Here is a 21,719-nt window from a genome sequence, read left to right as displayed (position 1 = left end):
CCCTCCCCCATACAGACTCATCTGTCACTTGTGCCAATTGTAGACGGATCTAAAAAAAAAAACAGCATACACTAACCAGTCATTATCAGAACTAAATATATAAAAGATAGGGTGGAATACCAGCATTAACAAACTATAATACAAAAAAGCTAATTAAGATCTATAACAAATCAAAGATCTACCAACAATAAAACCTCTATCAAAAAGGTCAACAAAGATCTGAAAATTACCATATGGAAGACCACAACAGAACACAAATTAAAATTAGCATTCAAAGTCAAGAATAGTCACAAATTTTCATCTTAACTATATCACAGAAATAAAACAACACACAACAATGTTATGAATTAATTCTTAATGGTATTACCACCACACTCACCCTAAATATATTGCCAATATACGTGCAGATAAATTTAGTGCCACCTTCATATCAGAAACATCCACCCAAAATTACTATGAAATTTCTCTTTACTGCATTCTCTAGAGTTAAAAATACCACCTCTGTGGGTCCTGACAATACAGCTGATTGCTTAATCAGCAGCACCGAACACACTCTTCTCTGAACCCCTGCTAAAACTGTTTAACTTACACATAACCACATGGTAGGCTCCTGAGGTATGTAAATGTAAAAGTAAACTGCTTCTTGAACTAAATGTTGCTCTTACATCTGTAAATATACAAGTTTTTTTAGCATATCCTTATATCTGTAAATATGTTTTGTTCATTTGTTATATGATCCTATTCACCCAGGCTCTGGCTGCAAATGGTTTACCAAGATCAGTGCACTACCCTGGTAAGCAAATATAAATTAAATTAATTAAATGGTTATAGTTATATCTCTCCATAAAGAGATCCCCAACTCAAATTCCAGGATCTACAGACCCATTGGCCTAACAAGCCTAATTTGTAAATACCCAGAACATATTATATCTGATTTCATAAACTTCTATTTAAAAAAAAAATCACATTGTTTTAGGCCCACAACAATGCATATTTTTTCAAGGGGAAGTTAATATCTACTTAATTTAGTAAACTTCTTTGAGAATGTTACTGAATTTGTAGATGACAGCCATGCACTTCATTCAGTGTGCCTGGATCTGGCCAAATCCTTCAACCCTAATTTCCATGCTGGAATTGTAAATAAGCTTAAAAGTCTAAATGTAAACACTTATGCTGCAAGACAGATAGATAGCCTGGCTGAAACAAGGACCTCACATAATTCAAGTAGCAAGTGCCATCTCAGGAAGCAACAAGGCAACTAATGGCGCTCCTCTGGACTCAACACTGAAACCCCTTCTGTTTGACATATAGTTCTCAGATCTACAAAGCACTAGCAGTCATATGACTGACCAACTATGCCAATGACTGCAAGAAGAACATTTTTATTCACTCAGCATCCAATACTGTGTTTTGATGGCAAGGGGCTATATCATACAAATAATTATTTTTTTTTTGAAATGGGCTTAACAAAACTGCAAAGTGCGCCACTGTTACTTTGGTAGACAAATCTCAACAGTAGTTTACAGTACAGACAGCAACCCACCCAGACTGATACAGTTGTCATAGATCTCAGCATTGTCATAAAACTGACTATCACAGAGCAACAGTAGTCAGAAATTCCCTTTTGCCCTGCTCTATCACCTCTAATCTCAAACTGTTGCTCTACCAGGCATCTCCGAAGCGCAACCCAAGATCTGTTAAAGGTTCATAAATCCAATTCCAAGGCAGGCTGTAATTTATATAGCTATCATCCTTCTGTTGCATGGAACAAACTCACACTAGAAATAAGGAACCTTACTCACCCCAAACAATGTAAATTAGCTACCAAAGACTGCTTTAAAAAACGCTGGACCTGCCACTGTTCACAATCACTTTGACCACAGCCATCTCATTTTGAACTGTATAACAATTACACACCACCTAATATAACTTACTCCCTTTACTTCCTATGAAATTCTCCTAAAGTATTGTCTACTCTCTGCTTAGTATTGTTAGATTGCCTAACCTACTGAAACTAAATCATTTAACTTCCTATGTTTTACACTTTTTATCTTTTTCGATTTGTATTGTTTAATCTTGTCAACTACTTTACCAGAATGGTAACCTTTTTGTATATTTCTACGAGTGTAATAACTGTTATTAAAATGCTTTCTATATTGGAGCTTTTCTCCCCGAGCCTCCTCTGAAAAAGGGCTTCAGCTAAGTCGGACACTCCCGGTCAACAAATGTAAAATAAATAAATAAATCCTTTTAAACTCCTGAATAGTGATTTATGTCTAGCATTCTGTGGTGTTAAGGACCCAGTCTTCCTTAATCTCCTACATTTCCACAAAAGAAATGGCTCCATAAACAATCACTCTGTCAGCAAAATACATAAGACATGCTGGAGGCATAGATTTATTACTCAGCACTTCCCCAACTCAAGGATACTCTTCCATTACATATAAAAGAAGGATGCCCTCACTTCTTTAAGACAAATCTTAAAGAATGGATTGGCTACCTGTAACTTGGGCCTGATTTACTTTGCTGTTCTGGAAGCAGGAGGTGCACTAAGAGGGTGGGTATTGGCAAATGATTGTCTTGCAAACTCTGAATTTATGAATTCCAAGAATAATGCAGCATCTATTATATTCTTTCTGGAACTACTAAGTATTGAAATTAGCATAACATGTGCCTGCATCTTACAAAGTGGCCATATAAGAGAATACTCAAGTCTGTTGTGTTTCTCTGCATCCCTAGACAGCAGTACATTGAAATATGTAGTCAATTAGTCCCATACCAGCAAAATGAACTTACAGGTCAGTAAAAGATTTAATGTAAATTTATACCACATAATAGCTATTTTTACCTATCTTCACTGTCAACCAAAACCTCACAATGTGATGTATCATCCCTATCTCAGCATTTGGCAGGTTGTCATAAATAAACACATTGTGACTGCCAAAATGCATAGTAGCCAACCAGGTGTATGCATCTTCACACCAACCCAAGGTTTCTTAAGAGGGTCAGCTCCACAGTGCAACATCGACCTTCCCCCCAAAAAAGTCTAGCTTCTACACCAATGTCATGTGTGGATCTAAGGCTAATTATATCAAGCTGGAACATTTCACAGCCCTCTTACAATTTCTGCCAGTGTCTCCAGCAGTGAGATGACATTTCATATCCCAACATCTAAATGGTTCCTAGTACCATAACCTTATTATGGTGGTAGTGAGATCAGAGGATTTGAGTGAACTTCCCATACTTAGAGCTAAGCTGTGGAGCCTTTTACTACTAGTAAGGTCATCTTTTGCAAATTGATCTAATGATTGTTGTCAGACAAAAAAAATGATGTTTTACACAAAAAAAACAAGAGAACCTTGCCTAGAACAAGAATACCAGGACTCCCCCTACACTGCTGACAAGACTTAAGGGTGATGTTCTTCAGCAAATACTTTGGTGGTCAGCTGACTCACCTAGAATAGTCTATATCAGCCCCAAAACTCCATGTAAAATAGTATGTGTACTCACCACCCACACAAGGCAAAGGGTGAGGGCCAGTGCAAAGTCATAGACCTGGCAGTAAGTAAAAGAATGGATTAACAAAGAACTAGTACTGATAGAGATAAATGGAAATATAGCAAAGTAATGTCATCACTCAAAACATGACAATCCCTGTATTTACTGGGATGAGAGGATGAGTTGTAAAATTACCTACCTTTTTCAGCAGTAAACAGGCTGCAGACACCACATAACAATGTCCTGAACAGGAAGCGAAAGAGGTGAAGAGATACTACTGATGGTGGGAGCTACCACAACAGACAGTTAAATAAAACGCAACAAAGACACATTAATGTATCAACCCAAAGATCCTGTAATAAAAAATGGATAATGGATGTAGATATTATTTTCCCTGAAGTAATACACTAGAATTAAGCAATGCTAAAATCCTACAAAGGAGTCTCAGTACAAGAGGCCAGAAGAGTATAACCAAAACCTATAGGAACTTTGTGACAGCAGCAAAGACGATATAAGAAAACAGGAGGACAGGCATCTCCTACAGAGAAATAAGGAATCCCAGTGGCTGGCACTGGACAGGCTGTTAAAAGACAGCATCCTGTTTCCAAATATCTAGCAATACAAGGGTACCAAATATATTACGAAGAACAAAGGACTTGTATATAATGCAGAGCTCAGTAGAAACTAATTGACGGGTAGTTAATAGGCATTGCAGAGTTGAATATACAGCAATCCGAACAGGCTTAACAGATTAAATGGAACAATAACACATTACCAGTTCTTAAACATAAAAATATGAAGAACAAGTGAAATACACAGAAGCACATATAAATATGCAGGACAACAGACATATGCATTAAATAAAAATAATATCTAGAGCAAACAGTGAAACATACAAAATCATGACAAAACACAAAGTGGCAAACACAAGTTAAAATGCAAAGACTGGGGTAGGAAAAACATGAGAATATGAATCTTAGTCATCAAAACTACTGATGTGGCTGGTAAATAACAGCAACTTGGCACAAAACTCTCCTCAATATTGCAATCAAGCAAATGAGGAAAATCAAAATGTACTCTTCTCAAGAACAATAACTTACTGTTAAGATTTAAAATTACTAAAATGTGAAATACTAACACTTGTTTAGGTATAGATCCTGCATGTGAGTAAATGAAGATAAAATTAAACAAAACATGCAAAGTAAATAACATAAATGAACAATTATGCCTGAAAATCCACTTTGCAACATTTCAAATAAAACATCAGCTGGTGACTCCTTGAAGATGCAATGCCATTCACATGTGCATAACCCTACACTCTGTACCTGGGTTTTCGGGATCATTGTAAAAACATACTCACTAGGATTACAAGCCAGGTGAATGGAACTCTGACTAGAGGGGCAGTGATCTCTAGGTTTGCTTAGCAAGCCCATGTGCTTGAAGAAGCCATCTGGAAAGGGATGAGAGTGAACAGCTGTCAAGGGTTTGCCCTTCTTAAGGAGAAGGCAAAAAGGTCTTGATGTACGAGTGCCATGTCTTTAGAGGACAAACAACTGCTAGCACACAAACCTTAAGGCATAGCATTATAAACTGACAATTAGTACATTTAGTACATTTTTACTGTAGCCAAGAAGTGTGTGTGTTGGGGGGAGGGGTCTGGGAGATACATAACTATGCCTAACAATGCAGGCCTTGCCATTACACATCAGTAACCCATCTGCACTCTACAGGGATTGAAATTTGGATACGAGTCAAAATCTCAGTTGGCCCACAACTGCTCGACTCCCACCAGCAGCAGGTTAAGGCCAGTCAGGAATAAGTCAACAAGATGGTGAGGGAACAGGATGACTAGCCATTGATGAACATAAAAAGCACACAACACATGAACAGATTCAGGCTCAATGGTCTGTCTACTGCAAGATACCTCGTATTCTGTACTGAAAGTACAGTTGTGTAAAATCTTACCATAATGGTAGATGTCCTTCTTTTCACTGCTGCAGTATTCATAACATTAGGAATTCATTATCAAGGGTGGCCTGACATCCGGCCAATATACCAAAGCCTTTAGGTTGCTTTAAGGTATGCTGTACATCATATGTATGCTCCTCGCATAATATAGCCTAAGTTAGGTAAGGCATAAATGAGACGTCCAGACATACCATCCTCAGAACTGAAAGCCTGAGTAGGAACACCAGTCCAAGGAAAACCAAGAGGTAACCAGTACATCCAGAAGAGAAATGGACAATGGGGAGGGGGGAAGGAGTGAATACTGTAACAGTGAAGAGAAGGACATCTACTGTTATGGTAACATTTTACACAACTGTGCTATGTCCTTCCATTTCACTGTTGCAGTAGTCATAACACTAGGGAGCGTGCTAAAGCTCAGGAAGAAACTTGGGAGGAAAAAGGACAAACAGAGCTCTCTAGGAAGCCATGAAGGATGGCCCAGCAAAACCAGCTCTATCTCTGGAAATTCCATCCAACTTGTAGTGCTTGGTAAAAGTATGCACAGAAGTCCAGGTAGCTACCTCAAGAATAGAGTTAGTATCCAAACCCTTGAAGAAAGCACCAAAAGAAGCTACAGATCTAGTAGAATGAGCCTCCAAATAAAATCAGAGCTGTCTATGCACATCCAACGTGTACAACACCTTCTCATTAGCAGGTTGTGGAGAAAGGTAAAAAGTGGGCAAATTAACAGACTGATTAAGTGACAACTCATTCACCATCTTGGGCATAAAAGAAGGATTAGTATGCATGGACACCCTGCCCTTATGAAACACCAAAAAGGCAGGACAAGCTATAAGGGCTTGAAACTCAGACAACAGTCTGGCAGAAGTAAAGTCTAACAAAAGAACCTTATTCCAAGAGCAATGTTGCAAGGAAGCTGAAGTTACAGACTCAAAAGGAGCCAGAGTCAATTTTTCCAAAACAAAATTAAGATCTCAGAGAGGAGGAACAGGCTTCCTGTGAGGTCTAATATGAAGGACACCTTTAAGGAATTGTTTACCTTCAAACCTAGAAGTTAAAGGAGGAGATGAAAGGCAGACAAGCAGAGATAGCTGATAAGTTGGCCTTAACAGAAGAATAAGCCAATCCAGCATTGACCAATTCATACAGTTAAGAGAGAACCAAAGGAACATCCACAGAAAATGGATCCAGGTTGCATTAAGGACACCAAACAGAAAACCTCTTCCATTTGCATAAGTAGGATTTTCTAGTATTGGGTTTCCTGCCCTCCTGCAGGACCCTAAGAGCATCCTCAGAAAAAGGTGTCTATACGGAATCAAAATCTTATCATCCACAGTGTCAGATGAAGAATGGACAGGTGGGGGTGGATGAGAGATCCCTTGTCTTGTGCGAGGAGGTCCACCCCGTGATGTAACTTCTGATGATTGCCCTTGGCTAAATGCAGAAGAACAGGGTAACCAATGCTGTCTCAAGCCGAAAAGGAAGTCACCAACAAGATTTTGGGAGCATCCTGTTGAATTCTGAAAAGGACTTTTGGAATGAGGGGAAGGGGAGGAAACCCAAAAAACATCTCCTTCCAAGAAAAAGAGAGCACATCCACCTTCCACTCCAGAGGACCTGGGACAAAATAGAGGAAGTTGTCTGTTCAGAGGGGTGGCAACTAGATCTATTTGAGGAGTACCCCATTGGTGGACAATGTCCAGAAACTCATCCCTGTGAAGCATCCATTCATGGGACTGAGTTAAGGACCTGCTCAGGGTATCTGCCATAATGTTTTGACCTGAGGGAATGTAAACTGCCTGAACAGGCACTTGATACTGGACAACAAGATCCCATACCAGGAGTGCCAACCAGTAACGAGAACAAGATCTTGTTACTCCCCTGTTTGTTTACATGCCACATCACTGTGGTGTTGTCTGTAAACAGCTTGAGAGGTCCTAGGGAGAAAAAGAGGATGAAACGCCTGAAGAGCCAACAGAATGGCTCTCATCTCTGACACTGATGCTCTGCTTCGATTGAAGAGGAGACCAGACCCCTTGCACCTTCATGGAGCCAACTGCTGCTTCCCCAAACCACAACAGAGGCATCTATGGACAGTACCTGAGATGGAAGAGGGGTTGTGAAAGAGAAGCTCTGGGTTTACAGACAACTGCTGAATCCACCAGTAAAGTTCCTTATTTAGACAGGGAAAAAGAGGAACTACAATGTCTAGAGCAGTGATGGCGAACCTATGACAAGCGTGTCAAAGGTGACATGCCACAACGTTTTGGGTGACACACCAGCGTTCGCCAACACCCAAGTTACTTTTATAATACATAGCAGCACATGATTGGACTGCATTTTTCTTAAATAAATGAATATGTAAAGAATTGTTTCACTCTTGTTCACGCGGGGGAGGGGGGGGGTGACACACCAGCAGAGTCAAGATAGGTATTTTCCAAATTTTTGACATGCCGAGCCCAAAAAAGTTCGGTCATCACTGGTCTAGAGGATGAGCATATTGAAGCAAAACTGATTTCAGATATCACTGAAATTTTCTCATGGAGTTTTGCTACAGGAAGCATAGAGTTGGTGGATGCCATAAATTCCAGAGCACTCAAAAACTCCCTGTTTGTGACAGAGGTCAGAGGAAGACTATTTTGAAAGAAGGCAATAAAGCAAGACCTTGGGAGGAGGCAGCACAGGCACCATCTGAATCCTGCACCCCACAAAAACATGGTCTTAAGAAGGAATCAGAATGGACTTTTTGAAGTTTATTGTGAACCCCAGGCTCTGCAGAAGGTTAATGGCACAAATATGTATTTATTTATTTATATTTGCTGACCAGCAGAGTCCGACTGGACACAGGTCCGTTTTCAGCGGAGGCCCGGGGAGAAAAGCTCCACATTAAGTATTACTTGCAATATACAGTTAAAAAACATAGCATTTAAATACAGACATTAGTCCAGCTGATAACTTAAGACAAGAATAAAATATAGATGTAAAACAGCTGTAGAACATAGTACGATTTTAAAATATGGTTACATATACTAGACATGGTTACAAATGTAGTTGAGATTCATCAGTGAACAATTGATACAATCTGTTTTTGAGGTACATAACAGCCATTAGCAGTTGTTGCTACAAGAAGTTAGTATTATGTGGTAGGTAGTTGGGAACATGAATAGCCAAGCTTGCTAAGAGTAGGTTGTTAGGGGCCGAGAGAGGTAGTGGGTGGAGTGGATGGTATTAGAGGGGGGTTGCAAGGGCATATCTGGCAAGTTTTTAAGTGTGATTTTAGTAAGGATTTGAAGTGGGTGCAAGAAGTTACAGAGGTAATTGAGGATGGGAGGGAGTTCCAGAGTTTGGCTATAGTGCAGGAGAATAATGCTTCTCCAGCAGACTTATTGGCTCTTGTGACCTGTAGGAGGTTTTTGTGGCTGGATCTTAGTGGTCCCGTGGTTATGTAGGGTTGGAGTAGATTCTGGAGGGATGGGACTTTTAGTGGTTGGTTTATTAGTTTGTGGGCGAGTGCAAGTTGGTGCCATTGAAGGAGGTGGGGGAGATCTAGCCAGCCCAGTTCTGCTTGTGAGAGACAGTGGTGAGTATGGTAGGAAGCCCCTGTGGCAAATTTGGCGATTTTGTTGTAGCAGGTTTCAACAGGACCTCTGGAGAGAAAGCCCGAAACAGCAGATCATCCAAGTAAGGAAATACTTGGATCCCCTGAATTCTGCAAAAAGGAATCACAGAAGCTAGGCATTTGGTGAATACCCTTTGGGCAGTAGAGAGGCCAAAGGGCAAAGCAGAGAACTGAAAATGCCAGGAGGCAACAGAGAAATGCAAACTTTCTGAACATGGACATGGAGGTAAGCATCCTTGAGATCCAGAGAAAAAAGAAATGCTTGAGGAAGCAGGAAAGGGAACAAAGTCTGAACGGATAACATTTGAAAGGAAGGAACCTTCAGAAAAGTATTCAGGCGAGAAAGATCCAAAATGCATCTCCCAAGTTCCCTCTTTCCTGGGGACCAAAAACATTTTGGAATAAAACCCTTTCCCACTTTGAGCAGCTGGAACCTCTTGAATAGTTCCTTGATTCAAAAGATTGAAGCACCTCTAGAAAAAAGCTCAACTGTTCTTGAATGTCCATGAAGGGGCAAGAGACGTCCAAACCATGAAATTCCCTTGGTAAATGATGGAAAGAACCCAAGAATCATGGTTTATGCTTAACCAAACAGGAAGAGACAAAGATAGACAAAGAGAAAGAGAAACATGGCAGGGAATAGTCTGGTAGTCAGACAGCACCTGGTTTATCAGGAAAAGAAGGTTTCTAAGAAGGAGTAGTCTGAGTAAATTTAGCTGAAGGAGCCCTTCTACCACCTTTTTTCCCTTTATGAGGATGAGACTCCCTTTTAACAAAAGCTGGTTTAGTAGGATAGTTCCTTTGGAACTTAGGCAATGGTGAAACTAAAATATATTTTAGATACTGTAATTCCTTCCATTTCTCCTGCACGGACTTGAACAAATCAGCAGCACCAAACAAACATGTCCAGAGGAGCATCCATCAACTTAACCTTAATATCATCAGGCAGAGGCTGAAGCCGTAGCCAGGAATATCTCCTCAAAACACATCCTGAAGCAGCAGCCCTAGAGTAAGCATCTGCTGCATCATGGCTACACTTAATGGAATGGTGAGCTACATGAGAAGAAGCCCCTAACAAAGACAGGACAGAAGTCTTATGCTCAGAATCAGGAAGATCAGAAATAACCTCACATGCCTGAAAAAGGAGAGCCAAAACATATCTTAGTCATACGAGTCTGATAATTAAAAGCCCAAAAGGCTAGGGTGGCTGAAGTATAAACTTTCGTACCCAGCCTTTCCATAGTCCTGCTGTCCTTATCAAAATTCTGAAGCTTAGTCAAGGGCAGTAATTTGGAAGGCTTATCACATGCCACAGAGACCAATGAAGGGTCAGCAGACGGACACTTGTAAAGGAATTTAGAATCATCAGGCACTTTATAAAACCGGTCTGGTTTCTTAGGAGCAGGTGGCTCATAATCTGGAGCCTAAGAAGCAAAAGAAAAAGCATCCAGTAAAGCAGCCAAAACAGGAGGAAGAGCAGAGAGTCTAGGAGACTCCATTTAAAGGAGCTTATAATATCTCTTCTGCACTTCAGACACCTGGAACAATCCCACTTAAAGAACTCACTCATCCTAGCAATGGTATCCCCAAAAGAAATCTCCTGAAAATGAGATTCAGGACTAGCAGACCCCTCTTGCTCAGAACTGTACTCCAGAGGGGAAGCAATATGAGTAGAATAGGCCAAGAATCCCTCATCCAAATCCTCCTCTTCTTCACAGGAATTCTGATCCCTAGGTATCTTAAGAGGGGAAGATGACCAAGGAGGAGCCGGAAGACAGACCTCCTCCTGAGGCGGCTTCAAGGCCATAAGGGCATTAAATAAGTCCTGTGTAAAATTCTGTCATTCACTTTCAGGGTCCTTGGGAGCAGAAGAAAGATGTTTTGTATTTTGCTTCCCTTTTAAGGAGATGTCTGCCTTATGAAACATAGAAGGCTCCGACTTTGGCCTACAGTCAATAATTTCAGTCGGACTTCCTCCCTTACCAGAATCTGAGAAACCCCCCTAGGCCCTTTGGTGATAATCAGCTGTGGTTCTCCCGGAACATCTGAAATAGATGTCTGGCAAGACCTCTGAGGACGTGCAAACAGCTGGATCCATACCGGCCTCTGAAACAGTCACAGTAGAGGAATCCAACCAAAGAATCAGGCAAACCTCCAGGATTTCATCAGCCTCGAGAGAGACTTCTGATACAGGAGGTGCAGCCGAAGAATCCAATCTAACTTTTTTGGCCTTCTTCTTTGAAGCTGGCTGACACTCAGGCTGGGAAGCACCCTCCACAGCATCTTTCACTAAAAAGTTGAGATGTTGGTTTTCTACATAAATAGTGAGGGATGAAAGACGACTGCATAAGGTCTTTGGCACAAAAGCCTGACAAATATTGCAGGATGTATGATCGTGAGAAGCCCCTAAACAAAACAAGCACTGCTCGTGATGGTCTTTATGGGGAATCAGTCTCCCACGTTGGCATTTACCCTTCCTGGATGACATGAAACCCCACAATAAAACAAAAGATAAGCAAAAACCTCAACGGGGCACTTATCTGAAAGGCAAGGTACACCAAAAATGACACCAATGAGAAGAGATGGCGTCCTGGAGAGATAGGTGCAACTCCAACTGTAATTCCATCTATGGCACCAGTTTAAGAAACTGTACCAGACTTATGGTAGTCTTTCAGCTTCTAATGTACACAATGACTAGGGGAACAAAGCTACTTCTTTTATACTGGCAATTACAGAGAGATCACTGTGATATTAGCAACGTGTCTATCCATTTATAGTAAAACTGGATAAAACAAGGACAATTAAGTTTTTTGCAGACACTGGAGCACATAAAAGCAATCCTACCTGTAGCAGTTCATGTAAGAACTTACCCAAGAAGTCAAGGAGCTCCAAAATAAGGTCCATATTAATCCTGGTGTGATTCATGCACTGGAGGGCATGCCTTGTGCGACTGCTGTACTGCTGGTAGCATTCAGCTCCAAGATTGGACTCTGGCCTTGTTTCTTTGAGTACGTATTCCTACAGATGATATTAAGAAAGCACAGTTAGATATCCATACTGGAGTATTTTACCCATTTAACTGCAGCACTGCTACCACAAAAGGATGGCATAGCAAAACAGCCTTCAGTCTGACAAGTATACTTTTTTTTTTCACTAACTATCTTTGCCCAAAACACCACCATACATGATACATCCTTAAGACATGCAAAGAGGGAAAAAGAAGACCAGGAGACATTTTGTACAAGATATTAAGGCACAAAGATAAGCTAAAAGGCTAGCTATCAAGCTTCTGCCAGTACTGTAAAGGGATAATGCCGTGACTATAGTCTAGGTGACAGAAGTTCAAAGAGCAACTCAGGTGCTTAACATCATCGGCAAGAGTAATGGGCATGGCCATCCTTACGGGGTGGTGTGCTCTGTATGTCCAGGGACACATACGCACTTAATGAGTTTCCTGGAGGAGACCAAGGAGACAATAACATGGTGTCTCCAAGTAGGTGGGCAAGCCAGTCTTGTTATTCTTAGCCCCTTATAGAGGTGAGGGGTAGTGCAGTGCTAACACCCACTGCACATTCTACCCATCAGCTGTCACAGGGGCATATGTGAGGGGGGAGCAAAAACAGAAAAAATATTGAACCGTTATTGAAAGCTGCCTACATGATGAATCCATCTACAGGACCCTCTCCCCTGCTGATGGACAAATTGTCCAGGATTGGGCTGATAATCTGCATGCAGTTAGAGTAAACAGAGGCAAAAATCAATCAAATAGGTGGACAATTGTCAAAGTGGAGTAAATCCTCTTACCAAGACAAAGTTTTAGTAAGTTGTAAAGAATCCTTTTTATCTATTTATCAAGTAGAATGACCTAGACCCGCTGTGGTGGTGCTGCGGTAGCGATGTCACCTCACAGTAAGACGCTGTCTGGTTCGATTCTCAGCTAGAGCATCTTTTGCGGGGAGACATGCTTGAATGGGCGTACCTTTGTTGAAGGATGTGCGTCAGGCCTGGAAAGCCGGTATGTAAAAATCAACTGCCAATCATTAGCGGACCGGAGTTCCGCTGTGGCGACCCCTAACAGGGAAAAGCCATAAGACATAGACACACACACACACACACACACACACACACACACACACACACACACACACACACACACCAAGTAGAATGACCTGAGCTGACTCCTTTCAAAGGGGATAACTAAGCACTGAAGTTCAATGAACACAAAAGGTGTAAAAAACAAAAAAAACTGTGGCACTGTAACACATGCATGACTACAGCATCATCACCAGGAATTCCCTTTTTCTCATTTTTTTTTCTACATGGTGTTGAGGTGTTGTGGCAACTGTTGCCATCTCTCTCTCTCTATATACATATACATATATATATATATATATATATATATATATATATATATATATATATATATATATATATATATATATATATATATATAGATACATATATACACAGTGCTATTATCTTACCTGTTTAACAGTCCTGCATGACTGTCGCAGGTCTTATTTAACACAATCCATCCATCTCTTTGAAGAATACCCTTGCCTTTTTCCAGTGTGTCCCAAATCTTCCATACCAGATTATCAGCTGCTCTCCTACACAGGTACCCAAACCATTATAATCTGTTTTCTTTGACCTTCTTTGCAATTGGAGCTATCAGAGCATCTGCTCTGGTGTCCTCATTTCTTCATCTGTCTCACAGTGTGCATCCTACCACCAGTCTCAGGCATTTCACTAGCATCAGCTCGAACTTCCTCAAATGCTGTCTTCACTACCCAGGTTTCTGTACCATACAGTCGTACTGTTCACACCATGGTTTTGTACACCTTACTTTTCAGTTTCTTTGGGATTCTTCTGTCATACACTACCGCCAACACACTGTGCCATTTGTCTGCATCCCCTCTGATTCTAGCACTGATCTCCTCATTCAGACTTCTATTCTCCTCAACCCCCCCCCCCCCGAGTACTTGAAGCTGTTAACCTGTGCTACTATTTTCCCTCCTATCTCAGTTTTTCAGCTTCTTCCGATTACTGTCTTTTGCTGTCATTTCAACTGCAGCATGTGTACTCAGTTTCATCCCATGTACCTTCAGTTTTGTATTCCATTCCCCTAGCCTTTTCTGACATTCTTGTTCTGTAGCACCACATTGTCTGCATACAGTAACTTTGTTGATCTGTCTTCTCATACCGGTTTGGTAATGCATTCCATCAAAGTATGAACAGCAAAGGGCTCAGAGATGAACCCTGACACACACACACACTTTTTGCACTTGTACCACTGGGTCTTTGTACATAGCCTGCACTCACACTACCAATGTTTTTGACACTTTGAGCCATTGCAGATTTGCCCAAATTAGATTTCTTGGGACCTTGCTATATGCTTTCTCAAAGACCAAGAATGCCCATTTGGACTCTTTTCTTATCTCTAGCATTCTTTTCAACTATCAGTCTCGCTGCAAACATCGGGTTGTTTGTGCTACATCCTGCTATGAATCTTAACTGTTCATCTCCCTTCTTACTTTCTACTACAATGTTTATTCATTTATCCACCACCCCTTCCAGAATTTTCATGTAGTGTGACAGCTGTTTGATATCGCTATACTGCTCACAGTTGTGAATTTCCCCTTTGTTTTTGTACATTGGCACTAATATGCTTACTCTCCAGTGATATGGCATACACTTTTCTCTCCGTATCTCTATGACTACAGCAATCAGAATAGAAATATACATTAGATAATCTACTAAACAGTACAGAAAAGCATGCCATTATGGCAAGCAAAGCTGGAGGAACATCACACACTTCATGAGCGTACAGACATGGCATCAAGATAATACCATGATAGCAAACTGTGCCATAATGCACGATCAGACAAATCGTGTCATCAGCCAAGACTAATGTGATCAGAAAACCTCATCCTTGCAATGAGGTGCAGTGACCTTGCAGTGGATTATAATAAATCTGCTGGTGGTGAAGCGCACCTGTATGCTGGGAGAGAGGCTTGCCCATTATAAATGACATATGATCTTTTTTTAACTTTATTAAAAGCCACATCAAGCATTCTTATTTTTCGGCATAACTTTTGATCTCCATTTGTAAGTGAAACCATCTGGAAGTGAAGAAACATGGTAGTAGAACTGGAATGTTGCGAAAATACAACAAAAATGCATGTGCAAGAATAACTCTGATACAATAACAAAACAGTACAGACATTCTGCTATTGTAACTTGTTACTATGATTAAAGGTAGAATAAAGGTGTGTACAGTATGTGATATTGTTCAAAACAGTACAGAAAATTATAATGCAATAATAAAGCAGTTACTTTAGAGAAGAGCACACAATATGCATATGGGCTCCACACTACAGAAACGTACCACTAATGTATCACTGGATTACAATTTAACAAGAAATCTGTAGACAAAAGATTTAGCAGAAACAGGAAGAGTCAAATATGTTACTACAGTAACATGTATAATCACATATAGTACAATATCTACACTGCTAGTTTACATTTTTAAACAAAAAAGAAAACCATAAGAGAACAATAACCCCCTGCCAAATTTCTCAAGTGCAAACTGAGGATGCAACAAGGAAATCTGTTAATAGCCAGATCTATGGTATAAAGAAAGAAGACCCACCAGATGTTGACCCAGATAATGCAGGTCAGATAACCAGGATAAGCAAAGGGAGGAACTAAAGAAGCAAAGGAGTGATGAGGCAATGCTTGTTTGCCACCCTCCAGAAGAAAGTGTAGGTGCATGCCTAGAGTGCGCTTTCTCTGCAAGACGAAGAATGGGGACAACTCAAAGAAGTGCATGCTTCATGGGAGAATGGCCTTCTGAGGGTTTATGCTACTTGAAGAAGCAGGTGACAAGGCCTCCCTATCACCCTCTGCATGCTGTACCCTAGCCATGCTATGAGACATAGAGAAGGACATGGCTTAAAGTGATCCCCTTGTCATTTCCCAAGCAGATGACAGCACTGTTACCACTGCCTGGCACTTGCCCTTGGGTGGAATAATTGTGACGTAGGCCACTCACCTCCTACATAACAGATGGATCAATTAGGTAGACTATGTGGGCCTTGACAGTCATTGTGGGATTGGAAGAGCAAAAAATAAATAAATAAATAAATAACTTGAACTACACACCTTTACACACACACACACACACACACACACACACACACACACACACACACACACACACGCAAAGTCAGTAATAAAATGATAGAACAGACTAGAAAGAGAAAGGTTGTACATTTTCCAAACTTATGGGAAGGAGTTCATCAACAACCCCAGCAGGTGATGAAAGCATGGATAAAATAATAAGTGATAAAAGCATATGCATATCAATAATCACCCCCAGAAACAAAATGTTGTTAAGCTCCTTGCGAAATATTCTCATGTATTCAAGTAAGTTCTTCTGCTACTAGCAGATTCACTGTGCACATCAGAGAACAGAGGTAGTCTTGAGATGCAGCATTTTCAATGACCCCCAGCAAAGGAAACTATATTTTAGATTTTCAGTTGTCTTTGGTGCATAAAGCAAGTACAGCTGTGAGTAAATGGAAGGTCCTCAAGATACAGTTGCTGTAACAGTAAATTATAACATTTGGGGTTATTATACTACCTGCTCTAGATTCCCTTTGCCTGAATTTGCAAAAGCTTTGGCTTCTTACTTTCTACTCACAGACAAATAAAGGCTTGTCGTGGTACATACTGATGTAGGTAGGTGAATAACTTCCTATTATTTGTTATGATTATGCACATCCTATTTCACTGTTCAAGCCACAATTCCCTACCTTAGCTGTGACAAACAAGCCCAATTTTAGTATACTCAAAAAACACAAACCAACATAGTAAATCGAACAGCGACAAGGTATGAAAATGTAAACAACTACATCTGATGGATGTGTATGCACTGTGTAAGTTAAAAAAAATAAATAAATAAAAATAATTATTGCAATGTATTGAAATAATTACTGACGGAACAAGAAATATGCTGATATTACACAAAAATATCAAAAAGTCATGTATTATTTAGCAAGGTAAAATGTCTGCGATGGTATTAAGAACACAAACAGACAAAAGGTCAACTGTTGGTAAAAGATCATGACATATATGGAAGCACACATACATATGGGTATATAAGCATATGAGTATGCATGGCTATTGATAATGGTAATGAAATGTGCACATCCTTACATACATGCATATGCACCATAAGCATATGAATATTGTGCATGATAGAATACAATAAATATCTATAGAAAAATCCCTGAAAACAGCTGTATGCAAAGACAGGATCTTGAAGGACAAATACATAAATCAGAAATGTACAACTATGGAGATTTCTCAAAATAAATAATTAAATGAATGGAAACTGTAAAGTAAATACCGGTCAGACCTTAAGTCATATGAATTACATAACTAACATCCTAAAACAGTGAGTGTATAGTAATGTGCCTCACGGCTGAAGCATGCTTAGCAACTTTCCATGCCTAAGCTAGTCTTTAAAATCAAGATAGATATTTTAGTAAACATATGTATAAACACCAGCCAAGAAGTGTAATAGTTGAACAGCTGTTGTTTAGTTCTGCACACAAGAGAAGTAAGACCTTTCTATAAAATAGGAGATATGCAACACAAAATGGATGAACCACAGAATGTTCAGTGTCAGTGACACAATAAGTATGACACCTTTGGTGCTGGAAGACCAGAAGGCTGAAGGTAAATGGATTGCTGACACTGCAGTGCAGCATTAGGGGAGAGTGGTTGCACTCCTGAGTGTGTTGCACTTTGGATGAGATATTAAACAGAGGTTCTATCTGCTTGAGTTGGTGGTAGTTCAGGTGGATGAAAAAGATTCCACAACACCTATCAAAAACAGTAATGGAATTTCCCTAATGCCCTAGTAGTTGAAATACAACCTACTGTCTTCCCTTAAAAGAGGCCATTAGCCTAGTGGAACTATCATGGTCAACAACGGATAAATAAATTAATAAAAATGGTAACTGTGTATGAATATATTATTTCAAGTGGTCAGTAGCAAAACATACTACATCTTATGTAGCAATAGAGTCATCGATTAGTACTAGGCTAACTGCCCTTGTGAGCCATTTTAAGCCTAGCCAATTATCCCCTGTGAGATAAGGCAAACACCTTAACCATTAGGCCACCTTCCCAACCCTGTCTTGCATAAAACTTCCTTGCAAATAAAATTTTTGGAGAAAGCCCATTTCCCTTAAAGAAATAGTTGGCAAATAAGTAGCTTTACTGTTAAACTGATTACAGCCTGAAGATCTACTGTCATGTTAAGTATATTTATATACAACCTATCTACAACTATACTGCCTTCTTCAAGAATAGTCACTACAACAGTAAATCATTACATTAAGTAGCATCCCAAGCAATACGCACTTTCTCTAGGTGGTAAAATAGGAAACCAAGAACAACAGAATAACTAAACTTGGAATACCAACGCCAACTTGAACAAAGAAATGGAATTTCCAACAGACAAAAGTTTTTTATTCAGGACCACAACAGATTAAGTGCTTTCATCCGATTATAACCAAGACTTCCATCAGAATCTGAAAATCCAATGAAACAATCCAATTTAAAACACCCTCCCAGCAGTCACATGTTCTCAAAAAAAAAAAAATCAATCAATCCAATAGGATTTAAATAACCACACCCTAAAAAAGAGGGTTAAAACTCAGACTTACATTTGAATAAAATTTCAAAATACCACTGAAAACTAAAAAACAAATAAATATAAGCAACATAGATCAATATTTGGTGTAGCCAGGTTTTAACATAAATAAATTATTATAAATCATAACACCTTAACTTCAAAACATTGGTTATAGATAAATAGTCATTCACCCCAAGGAAAACACGTGTATTTAATCTGACATGCCCAGCTAATTCTCTGTTTTCAATTATGTTAACCCTCAACACTCTATTGACATCATCATCGGAAAGGGTCCTAGAGGACACGGTCAGGGATCTGGATCTCACTGCAGAGGGAGACCTGTGAGTCGGAGAAACCGGTCGAAAAACTGGAGACCAGCTCCAAACTGATAAAACTGTAACCGGCTCCAATAAACTGGGAGCCGATGTCGACATCATAGATGCACTGCCTTCTGTCGGCCCCGAAACCAGTGGAGCTGAAGAAGCAGCTGTAGTCCTAGTGATTTTCTCTGGTGGCTCTGAGGAAACTGATGGAGCCGGAGAGCATTTGAGGATTTTTTGTCTTTTTGTCTGGTTTGGAAGGAGAGGATCTGGAACTAGAAGACCTCTGCAAGTCTTCTTCAAAGGAAGGTTTCAGCAACCCCTTTAAAATAAGCTTGTTCTTCCTCTCTTGCAGCACACAGGGACTGAAAGCGTGACAGAACAAGCAGGATTCTTGTAGATGAATAGCCCCCAAGCAATACACGCACACAGAGTGCCCATACATCAAAGACATACTATTACATTTGACACACTTTTTAAAGCCCGAAGGCCTGTGTTCTTTAGAATCCTTGGACATGTTGATAGCAAGAACACACACACACACACAGGGAACAACAGTAGGGACACCTTCACCACAATAACCAAAAATAACGAAGATACAGCATGGGAAACTAGAGCCTCTAACTTAAATTGTCTAGAGACCGCGGGATAATCACAGGGAGGACTAGGTCCTCTAAGTTAAATGGGCCTAGCCCAGGGAATAAGGGCACCAAAAAAACAGCCACACAACAAAAAAAACTGCTAACAGGTCTGCTACACAAAAACAGGGGAGGACTAGGTCCTCTAACTGAAATGGGCCTAGCCCGTAAACACCAAAGAAAGAAACGGGATACCAAAAAAAAGTTCAACAGAACCGGTCACACAACCAGCAGAAGCAAAACACACACACTAGCTGTGAAAATAGGCTCTGTCCTAGTTAGACATTCCCAGTCAACAAATGTTAAATAAATAAATTAATTAAATAAATAGGGCAGCCACAGTGGTGCAGCAGTTAGCGTTGCTGCCTCACAGCAAGAGGTTCTCCAGTTCGATTCTCGGCTGGGATGCCTTCTGTGCGGAGTCTGCATGTCCTCACTGTGGTCACGTGGGTTTCCTCTGGGTGCTCCGGTTTCCTCCCACATCCCAAAGACATGCTGTAGGTGGATTGGACACTCTACATGTGTGTGCCTTCTGTGGAAGGTTGGGCGCCGAGCTGGCAACTCGGCACTGTAAAACTCCACTGCCAATCATGAGCGGACAGGTGATCTGCTGTGGCGACCCCTAACTGGGAAAAGCCAAAAGAAGAATTAATTAATTAATTAATTAATTAATTAATTAAATAAAGCTAAAATGAAAAAGAAATATAAACTGAATGGGGCCAAAACACCAAACCTTAATGTTAACTGTTGTAATTGTGGAGGCAGTCATGAAGCTAAATGAGAGAAGTGCTTAGCTTTTGGTCAGCAGTGTCATAGATGTAAAAAGTGGAATCATTTCAAAAGGCTTTGCAAGTCTAAAGTGGCACATACTTTTATTAACAGAGAGCATCCGAAGAAGCAAGTAGATCACATAGAGAGCTGTGAACAAACTTTCTATATTGATGGCGCCTCTGTGATGAATGAAATAGTTAACACAGTAGCTTATCAGTTGGCAGCAAAGAGTGAATCATTTTGTACCGTTTGAATTAATGGGAAACGAGTAGAGCTTAAAGTAAACACTTAATCTAAGTGCAGTGTTGTATCAGCACAAATGTTTGCCAGAGTAAAAGCTAGTGAGAAACTTGATTCAGCAAAGTGTACAAAACTAGTTGCTTATGATGGTGAAGAGATTCAAACTGATGATGCAGTAGTTCTCATATGTCATTCTGCTGGGAACAGCTATGACTTGCAGTTTTACATAGTCAAAAGACACATGCAGTCATTGTTAGGCCTCAAAGACAGTTTGAGAATCAGACTTACTTTATTTAATAAAGACGTCCACCATATAAGTCTGGACAACCATGATAGTTTTACACAGAATATCTTTAGTGAATGTGCTGATATTTTCAAGGACGAGCATGACAAACTTCCAGTCACATATTCCATGAAGTAAGCCCAGTTGTCAGACCAGCAAGGAAGGTTCCAGTAGCAATGCAGAGTAAAGTAAAAGCACAGCTTGACAAAATGGTGAATTTAGGTGTCCTGATTCCAGTAAAAGAACCCACTGAATGGGTATCCTCCAAAGTCATAGCTCATAAGAAAAGCTCAGATGATATTTGAATATGTATTGATCAGAGAGATGTAAAGCATTTAAACATCCTCATCATCCAATGCACACAGTAGAAGAAGTGGCCACATTCATGTCAAATGCCACTGTTTTTTTCTGTCTTAGACGCAAAAAGTTCCTTTTGGCAAATTTCGCTGGACCACAAATCTTCATTGTTAACAACTTTCAGTATACCATTTGGTAGACATAGATTTTTCAGAATGCCATTTGAGATAAATTCTGCCTGTGAAGTATTCAACGTGCAATGGAACAATTTTTTTTCTGGTTATCCCATGTGCTATCATAGTAGATGACATTATTGTAGGGGGCAATGGTGAAGTCGAACATGATATAAACCTTCAGGAAAGTTCTAGACCGTGCT

At 40.1% G+C, this 21,719-nt stretch overlaps 1 protein-coding gene across 1 annotated transcript in view; it reads right to left on the bottom strand.

The window, feature by feature from the left end:
* Nucleotides 1-21,719, bottom strand: part of DHX29 (DExH-box helicase 29) — a 1,644,099-nt gene that overhangs the window by 851,774 nt on the left and 770,606 nt on the right. The window contains exon 16 of the mRNA XM_044064425.1: nucleotides 11,956-12,103. Coding sequence (XP_043920360.1) covers nucleotides 11,956-12,103 — 148 coding nt within the window. The remainder of the gene's footprint in view (nucleotides 1-11,955; nucleotides 12,104-21,719) is intronic.

The sequence above is a fragment of the Protopterus annectens genome, chromosome 2.part2, assembly GCF_019279795.1.
Source record: "Protopterus annectens isolate FY-2018-M chromosome 2.part2, PAN1.0, whole genome shotgun sequence".
NCBI lineage: Eukaryota > Metazoa > Chordata > Ceratodontiformes > Protopteridae > Protopterus > Protopterus annectens.
The sequence above is the reverse complement of the archived record's forward strand: the minus strand, read 5'-3'. Positions and strand labels throughout refer to the sequence as shown.